Genomic DNA, 8,423 nt, shown 5'->3' with positions numbered 1-8,423 from the left:
ACGCAGAGGGAACTGGTGTCCTCTCGCCATTTCCATTTCTCTTGTTGCAGTTGCAGACTGGGCTAGAGACCTCTGTATTGGTGACCTAGGGGTCACGCTGGGGAAGCAGGGCTCAGTGTATTCCAGACCACACTGGAGGAGCTTAGAGGCAAGGGGGAGGGCAGGGCTGAGAAGCATTGTGCAAAAGTGGGGGGACTGAGGGTATATGATGGATGGGTTGGAACCGCAGTACAGGGTGTGAGTGCCCGCGCCTGCGGTCGGGGGCGCGGAGGCGGAGGTGGGGAACGGTGAGGGGAATCTGGCGGGAAGGAGAAAACGCCCCCCTACCCCGCCCACCCACTGGCGGAATCGCATGCGCACAGGGGACCTGGTGGGAAAGGCTTTTGTTGGGAAAGCGGGCCGGCTGGAGGGGTCCGCGCATGCGCAGGCTGCCCAGCCGCGCGGCGGGGAGGGGGGGCGTTGCGCGGAGAAAAGGGGCGGGGTGGTCGGAGCTGCTGTGCTGGCAGCAGTAGGCGAGGGCGCGGCTGCGGGGTTCCTGGTGCTGAGGACGGACGCCATTGGAGCCCCAGGGAAGGTAAGGATCCAGCCCCAGACAGGACCGGGAGAGAGCGAGTGGAACGAGGGTACGCTGTGCCCTCCCCATCCCCAATCCCCCGCCCCCGGATCTGAACAAAGCCCAAGCACGCAGAACCTGAACCCCCTTAGACCCGCGGTCTAGATAGGAGCCTCCCCCCTCCACCGCCATCAGACGCAGGCTCCCCGATCCGAGCCCTACTTACACCGGAGCCCACCATCCGAACCCCTTTAACAGACCCGTGTGCTCCGTGCTGAGCTTCCTTAGAGCGGAGGCCCCACCTCCACCCCAAACACTCTGAGATCAATCCAGTGGAACTGAACGTTTTGCCCCCTTCCTGGAGTTGCAGTCCTGGCCTCTGAGACCTCCAGCGCTCCAGTTCGAGCCTCACCTAGCCCGAAGACCCCCACCCCATACACCTTGAGCGCTCCTGTATGAGCCCAACCTAGACCTGAATCAGCTGAATCCCCCCACCGGCACTTAGAGGGTCCCTGGGATTCATTTTCCCAGAGCTTCCAGCGGTCCCCGTTTGTCTCAGCCCTCTCATGTCATTCTCCTCCCCACCGTCCTGGCCCCCTGCTCCAGGCATTAAATTCAGGCGCTTTATTTCTCCCTCTCTCAACGCATCTCCTATGGGACTCTTTGGACCCAGGCCCGCCAGTGCACCCCTTGTTCAAATCCGGCCGCTGGGCCGGGGAGCCTGCCTGTCCTAAACTCCCCTTTCAGTGTAGGGACTCCTCCGACCTCCTCTATCCTTCTCTTAGGGCTCTGTCTCTGAGGGAATCTACCCCAGCAGCCTTCACTCCCCCACCCACCCCGACCTTATACTGCCTGGTAACCTGATGATTGCAGCTCCCCACTTCCTGAGAGATCCGGCCTCCTGCTGGGTCCTGCCCCCCTCCCCCTGAAGAGGCCTCCCCGTCCCTCTCAGGCTGAGCTCTCTTCTCCTTGGGACCCCCAGCATGGCTGAGGGAAGCTACCACAAAGAATCTGAAGGGTACAACGTTGAAGACATGGACGAGGGTAGTGATGAAGTCGGGGAGGAAGACATGGTTGAAGGCAACGACTATGAAGAATTTGGTGCTTTTGGAGGCTACGGAGCCCTCACCAGCTTTGACATCCGTATCCTCAGAGCCTTTGGGAGCTTGGGTCCAGGCTTTCGCATCTTAGCGGTGAGGCCCCTTGTCGGCCACCTGCTAGCCCTGGGCCTTCCCTCCTGCGACGTCAGGGAGGATGGGAGGAGGGGGTGGGTGAAGGCTGGAGTTGAATGGGGAAGGACTGCCCAGCTTCACCAAACCTTCCCTCTCCTGCTGGGAGAAGGGGGATTTGGGAGGGTCTGGGGGCTGGTCGGGGGCTGGCCAGCACAGGGCGAGTGTGTACAGCTGTCTGCCTTGCCCTCCCCTCCCTGGTCTTGCAGAATGAGCCCTGGGAACTTGAAAACCCTATGCTGGCCAGGACTCTGCTGGAGGCATTTCGGATGGATCCAGAAACACTTGCCAACGAGCCGGCTGCCCGTGCTGCCAACGTAGCCCGGGCCGCCTCCTCTAACCAAGCTGCTCGGGCCGCTGCTGCTGCTGCCCGTGCCACCTACCATCAGGTGGTCGCTAACCACTCAGTGGCCACAGACCAGGGCTCAGGAGGCGATACCCAGCCCATGACATCCGCTGCCGAGGCTCAGGCAGCCACCCTTGAGACAAGCCTTGCTTCTCCGCACAGCTCCCAGATGCTAGTCAAGAGCGAGATGGCCACCCCCGGGGCTCCAGCAAGGTCCACGCAGCCCCAGACATCCTCCCGGGCCCAGGAGGCTGCTGCCGAGGGCCCTAGTACGGCCTGTGCTTTCTCCCAGGCCCCACGTGCCAGTGAGATGGATGCCACCCGGCCCAAAACAGCCTTCCTGGGTCAGAACGATGTCTTTGATTTCACCCAGCCGGCAGGTGTCAGTGGCATGGCCTTCCCACGCCCCAAGAGACCTGCCCCGGCCCAAGAGGCTGCCATAGAGGGCCCCAGTGCTGCCTCCGGGGGGCCCCAGGCAGCCTCTGCCGGGGAGGGGGCAGCCACCCGGCCAAAGACGACCAAGTCTGGGAAGGCTCTCGCCAAGACTCGGTGGGTGGAGCCTCAGAACGTTGTGGCAGCAGCTGCTGCCAAGGCCAAGATGGCCACGAGCATCCCTGAGCCTGAGGGTGCAGCTGCCACCTCTCAGCAGAGTGCGGAGCCCTGGGCCAGGATGGGAGGCAAGAGGACAAAGAAGGTGAGACCTCCCTGCTGTCTCCAACCCCCCTTGCTCCCCTGCTTTCTGGGCCCTCTCCTCTCTGCCTCCTCCTCTCCCTCCCCACATCCCCTCCCTTCCCCTCCCCTCTCCTTCCCTCTCCTTCCCTCCCCTCTTCTCTCAGCTTGTGCATGTTTCTCCAAGACAGGTTAACTAGCATGTTTTTACTCCACGTAGTCCCTACCCTCAGGCCTGGAGGGAGAAGCGGTTGGCTCAGTGCCTGGCACTTAGTAAGCACTCGGCACGTGTCATCCGCTGTTCCTACTACCCTTATCTCCAAGTACCTGCTCTGGTTAAGATGTGTGCCAGGTGCTTTTGCACGGGTAGCCTGGTAGCCCTGAGTCTCTCCTCTGTCTAATGGTACAGTCCAAGCACCTGGATGACGAATATGAGAGCAGCGAGGAGGAGAGAGAGCCTCCTGCGGTCCCACCGACCTGGAGGGCATCGCAGCCCCCACTGACAACTGTGCGGCCTCAGATGGCCCCTCGGCCCCCCATGGCCCTGAGGTCCCAGGTACCCTCAAGGCACGTACTGTGCTTGCCACCCCGCAATGTGACCCTTCTGCAAGAGAGGGTAAGAAGCCTGCCCTTCCCCCATCTCGCTCCTCTCCTCCCTTGCGGGCCTGTTCTTTGAGGTCGCCCACGCCTTGGTCTACCCGTGTGCTCCCTCCTTCTCCAGGCAAATAAGTTGGTGAAATATCTGATGATTAAAGACTACAAGAAGATCCCCATCAAGCGCTCAGGTGGGCAACCTGTGCCCCCTCCCTGAGCTCTGCCCTTCCCCCCTCCCACAACCCTGCCCTGTGGGCCTCCCATCAGATGCCCACACACACACATCAGGCCTGGCTGATGGCTCCATTTGCACGGTGTGGGGTCCTGAGTGTGCTCCCTTCAGCAGGGCTGACAGAAAAGCTGCAGCTCTGTGGCCCCTGCTCAGCCTCGGTGCTTTGCCCACCCCTCCCCTCCTGCAGACATGCTGAAGGATGTCATCCGAGAATACGATGAACATTTCCCTGAGATCATTGAACGAGCAACGTACACTCTGGAAAAGGTGGGTGCGGGGCCGGGGGCAGCTCTGTGGAGCAGGGGCCGCAGGGAACCCTTGCCCCCTGCATCCCCTCGAGGCCCAAGGGCAGGACTATGTGCTCTGGAAGGAAGCCCTCCCTGGCCTCTCCACCTGGGAGCTTCCTCTGCCTGCCTCCTTCCCTCCTTCTTGCCCTTCGTGCTCTCTGAGTGTCTGTGGTCTCCTGAGGTGGATCCCATTGTCTCAGCCAGTGTCAGTGCTCCCACAGGGTACTTCCTCTGCGGCCTCTCTTCTTCCTCCTCCCCCAGGGCTTGGGGCTCCCCGCCAAGGAAAAGCTCTAACGGGGAATTGAGTGACTGCCTGCAGGACACCCAACATGGATGTTTGATCTCACATTCTGTTTTCTCCCCCATGTAGAAGTTTGGGATCCACCTGAAGGAAATCGACAAGGAAGAACACCTCTACATTCTTGTCTGCACACGGGATTCGTCAGCCCGCCTCCTGGGAAAGTGAGAGAGCACAGGAGGGTGGTGGCCTTCCTTGGTGGTGCCTCCCCGCTCCTCTCAGAGAAACGGGAAAGTGGGGTTGGGGGGCCTAGCACGGCTCCCACCCAGAGTTAGCGGTGCTGAGCAGTTAAGGGCTGGCAGGGGCAGTAGCCTGGGCCGAGGATTTGCTGCTCTCCGGGTTTCGCCCCTGCCCACCCTTCCCCACCCCCATCTTCCTAGGAAAGCAAGCTCCTTGGTTGCCTCTCCCTGCTAAGGTCCTGGCCAGGGCTTGGCAGAGTGGGCCTCGGGAGGGGGACGGGGGTGTGGGGGTGCTCTCCAGTGGAGTTGTGCTCCCGACGCAATGCGCAAAGGGCAGGGAAGGTCTGGATGTGCCTCTGGACACAGGGTTGCCAACCGTTTGCTCCCTGCCTAACCCCATCCTCGGCAGAGCCCTGGGAGGAGGTGTTAGCATCCCCATTTGATGGATGAAGGGACTCAGTCTCAGGCCGAGGAATGAATTGTCTGGACCAGGTAGCGCAAGCCATACAGAGTAGGAGGAGCTGCCCTGTAGCCCAGCAATCTGGGAGAGGCTAGTTGAGTGAGCCGGCTGTGGTCCCCCCGGGAAAATGGCTGCTGGACAGGATCCCTCTTTCTACACCTTCAGGACCAAGGACACTCCCAGACTGAGTCTCCTCTTGGTGATTCTGGGCGTCATCTTCATGAACGGCAACCGTGCCAGCGAGGGTGAGTGGCTGGACCTGCAGCTGGGGGGTTGCCCGCCGTCTCACCTCCGTGTGCTAAACTCTTGTACCTCATCTCCCCTCGCAGCTGTCCTCTGGGAGGCACTACGCAAGATGGGACTGCGCCCCGGGTATGATTGGGGTCTCTCGGCTCCCACTCCTCAGTGTGTCTGTCCTTGGGCACAAGAGGCCCCGGGATTGCAGTGGCCTAGTGGTCTCTGCGGGGCGTGGCGTCCTGGACTAGGTAGAGCGCAAAGGGTCCCACCAGGGTGCGTGGGGAAACGGTCCTGAGCACTGAGCACCCCCTCTGCTCCGTGTGCCTTCTCTGTTCCCAGATGAGAACTAAGAGAAACCATCGGACCTGGGGGCTCCGTCAAACCCCTCCCTGGGGCGTCGCTGACAAGTGGCCGTCTGGCCTCTGCTGCCGGCCCAGGCATCCATGGGGACACCCCACAGGCTGGGAAGCTCTCAGTCCTGCTGGGAGTGCTCCCGCCCACCCCGGGCACTGCCACTGTCTCTAGTCATGCATTCCTTTCCTTGCACTCAGGGTGAGGCACCCATTCCTGGGCGATCTGAGGAAACTCATTACAGAGGACTTTGTGAAGCAGAAGTGAGTATCGACTGAGTTCACTTTGCCTCCCACTCAGGCCTTCCTCGTGTGCTGCTCTGGCTGAGGAAGCCATTCCCCAGCCCATGTCTTAACACCAGAGGGATGGGTGTCTGGTGTGAGTGTGGGGTGGGGGGGAATGTGAGTGTTGGGGGGAGGGCAATTCCAGGGAGGCTTGGGGAAAGGGAGCACATGCTGACTGCGAGCACCAGGTGGGGTGGTACAGCCCCCATCTCGTTCAGCACCTGCCCTCTAGGCAGTGTCCCCGGCTTTACATCTCAGGAGCCTGGGGCTCAGAGAGTGGAAGCCTGACATGGCTCCGGCTGGGATAAGGCCCATTTGGGCCTGGAGTCCAGCCCCGCTGACCTTCTAGCCCAGGCCCACCCCATCCTCGGTGCTTGGAGATCTTGTGTGCCCTCACACAGGCCCGTATGCATGTTCACCACCCCCACCCCCGCCCCCTGCACCACACACACACACACACACACACACACAGATGGTCGAGAGTATGCATGGAGTCCACTGCTCTTGGTTGACTGTTTCTTCCTGTACAGTCATTTTCTAGGGTGGACTGTCCCAGGGTTCAGCCAGGCCACGGACGAGCCCCATGGTGGGGTGTGCTCAGAGCAGGGGGCCTGAAGAGATGGCTCCTCTGTTTACAACACACCCAACAGGAACCTGGGTTATTGTGACAAGGGGCACAAAACTCGTGGCCTTCCTATGAACAAATACCCTACACGTGCCCCCTGCACCTCCACGTGGCTGCTGGGCAGGACCAGTGGCCTAAGGGTGTGAGCACCTCAGTTTTGGAGGCAGAAACCCCTGGGAGTGAGCGTGGGAGCGAGGCAAGGGCTGCGGGGCCAGGGCAGGCCTCCTGCGGCAGCCAAGCTGCAGCCTCGGGGCTGGGAAGGGGCCACCTGGGAGCCACTGGTGCAGCAACAGGTCTGCCTGGCTGGAAGCAGAAGTTTATTTTCCTCTCTCACGCAGGTACCTGGAATACAAGAAGATCCCCAATAGCAGCCCCCCCGAGTATGAGTTCCTCTGGGGCCTGCGCGCCCGCCACGAGACCAGCAAGATGAGGGTGCTGAGATTCATCGCCCAGGTAAGGCAGAGCCTCTGTTCTGGCTGGAGTTTCCCATACCTCGTTGGTTCGCTGAGGCCCAGAAAGGTTCCTAAGTCACTGACACAAGTTCACAGACGTAGTGAGTGGGTGGGGCGAAATCCCAGGTCTGGCACAGAATAATGGGAGCCCGATTCCAGTCGTGCGGGTTTCTATCATGATTTTGCAAAGCGCTCAGGAGGGCGTATGGCAGGAAGCAGGTGCTGAGCGAGGTGGGGTAGCTGTTCCGACGGCTGCTGTTCTTCCACCGCAGTATCAGAACCGAGACCCCCGGGAATGGAGGGCTCATTTCTTGGAGGCTGTGGATGATGCTTTCAAGACGATGGATGTGGATATGGCTGAGGAACATGCCAGGGCCCAGATGAGGGCCCAGATGAACATCGGGGAGGAAGCTCTGATTGGACGGTGGAGCTGGGACGACATACAGGTCGAGCTCCTGACCTGGGATGAGGATGGAGATTTTGGCGACGCCTGGTCCAGGATCCCCTTCGCTTTCTGGGCCAGATACCATCAGTACATTCTGAATAGCAACCGTGCCAACAGGAGAGGCACCTGGAGGGCTGGCGTCAGCAGTGGCACCAATGGTGCGGCCAGCACCAGCATGCTCGATGGCCCCAGCACCAGCTCCACCATCCGGACCAGAAACGCCGCCAGAACCAGTGCCAGCTTCTTCTCCTGGATTCAGTAAGATTGGAGGTCATTAGATGAGACTCTGAAGGATGGGGTGTGGAGGGACTGGGAGGAGTCAGGGGAAGGCCTGGGGTGTCATGGGGGAACGAAGAGAGCCTGACGGGACGCTCAGTTTGTTCTTCCTATCCCTGACGGTTCACCTGTATTGACCCTTGTGTTCTGGCCTTTGTGTCTCCCGGTTCCAGGCAGCGCTGAGGAGCTGCAGCAGCCCCCTGCCGAGCCAGAGTGCCTCCTCTGCCCCCCGCCCCCCGACAGAGCACTCTAGGCAGCTACTCCCCGTCCATGGAAGATGGCATGCCAGATGACGCGCTCTCTGCCCTTCCTGCTTTCCTGTGTGCTTTTTGTCGTGCTGTCGTGTTTTGGGTATCAGTATTGCATTAAAGTTGCAAAATCAGTCGGACGTCTTCTCCTTTTCCTGGGCAGGTGTGGCTCTGAGTGGCCGGTGGTCAGGCCCTCCGGGACAGGCGGGGGCCGCCTCCCCCTAAAAGGCAGACGGGTGTGGCTGGGTCAGGCACTGGGAGGCGCAGAGATGCCAGCTGAGTGTGGAGGCCAAGAGTTTCCAGGGGCTCCGGTCCATACAGTTTCATGATTTCTTACACTGTGTGGCCCCGGTTAAATGCCAGTGGGGATCCTCAGGAGAAGGGGTGGGGTGGAGGGCCGTGAGCCGGTGCCACCGTCCCTCCCACCAAGGGACGGGATCCACAGACATCCCCTAGGACCCACCTCCGCCCCATCTCTGGAGGCGCTGTCCTGGAATCCTTCCCTCATCATCCACACCATTTCAGGACCTCCTCCCTCAGACCGAGTCTTAAGGACAATGAGGTAGGCCTCACAGTGACACTCTCACCCCTCCAGCAGGTAGAAGGAGGAGCCATTACTGCCACAAGAGCCGATTCAGTGAAAGAAAGCTGTAGGCAG

At 60.7% G+C, this 8,423-nt stretch overlaps 1 protein-coding gene and 1 non-coding gene across 5 annotated transcripts; both read left to right on the top strand.

Annotated features, from left to right (window-relative positions):
* The first annotated feature begins 418 nt into the window (after positions 1–418).
* LOC132596148 (melanoma-associated antigen D4) lies at positions 419–7,899 on the top strand. Of its 4 annotated transcripts, none has more exons than XM_060293343.1 (13): positions 419–574; positions 1,506–1,746; positions 1,992–2,822; positions 3,207–3,413; positions 3,519–3,582; positions 3,811–3,890; positions 4,281–4,372; positions 5,013–5,092; positions 5,177–5,219; positions 5,636–5,698; positions 6,683–6,797; positions 7,069–7,499; positions 7,691–7,899. In XM_060293343.1, the coding sequence occupies exons 2-13, from the start codon at positions 1,537–1,539 to the stop codon at positions 7,698–7,700; spliced, it is 2,226 nt and encodes a 741-aa protein (XP_060149326.1). In that variant the 5' UTR covers positions 419–574; positions 1,506–1,536; the 3' UTR covers positions 7,701–7,899. The 4 variants fall into 4 exon arrangements, with proteins under 4 accessions (XP_060149326.1, XP_060149325.1, XP_060149327.1 ...); XM_060293342.1 differs by having other exon boundaries at positions 426–574; positions 1,536–1,746; XM_060293344.1 differs by having other exon boundaries at positions 426–574; positions 1,536–1,746; positions 7,069–7,511.
* LOC115850029 (small nucleolar RNA SNORA11) lies at positions 6,308–6,436 on the top strand. Its single transcript, XR_004038218.1, has one exon. It is a non-coding gene; the product is annotated as a small nucleolar RNA SNORA11 (small nucleolar RNA).
* Positions 7,900–8,423: the final 524 nt, after the last annotated feature.

Source organism: Globicephala melas, unplaced genomic scaffold, assembly GCF_963455315.2.
Source record: "Globicephala melas unplaced genomic scaffold, mGloMel1.2 SCAFFOLD_525, whole genome shotgun sequence".
NCBI classification, from domain to species: Eukaryota; Metazoa; Chordata; class Mammalia; order Artiodactyla; family Delphinidae; genus Globicephala; species Globicephala melas.
Note: the sequence above shows the minus strand (reverse complement) of the source record. Positions and strands in the feature narration are given on the sequence as shown.

Coding starts and splice junctions, on each gene's coding strand:
- LOC132596148 (XM_060293343.1), top strand. CDS start 1,537: ATGGCTGAGGGAAGCTACCACAAAGAATCTGAAGGGTACAACGTTGAA. Junction 3,414..3,518: donor TGACCCTTCTGCAAGAGAGG/GTAAGAAGCCTG, acceptor CTCCTTCTCCAG/GCAAATAAGTTGGTGAAATA. Junction 6,798..7,068: donor TGCTGAGATTCATCGCCCAG/GTAAGGCAGAGC, acceptor CTTCCACCGCAG/TATCAGAACCGAGACCCCCG.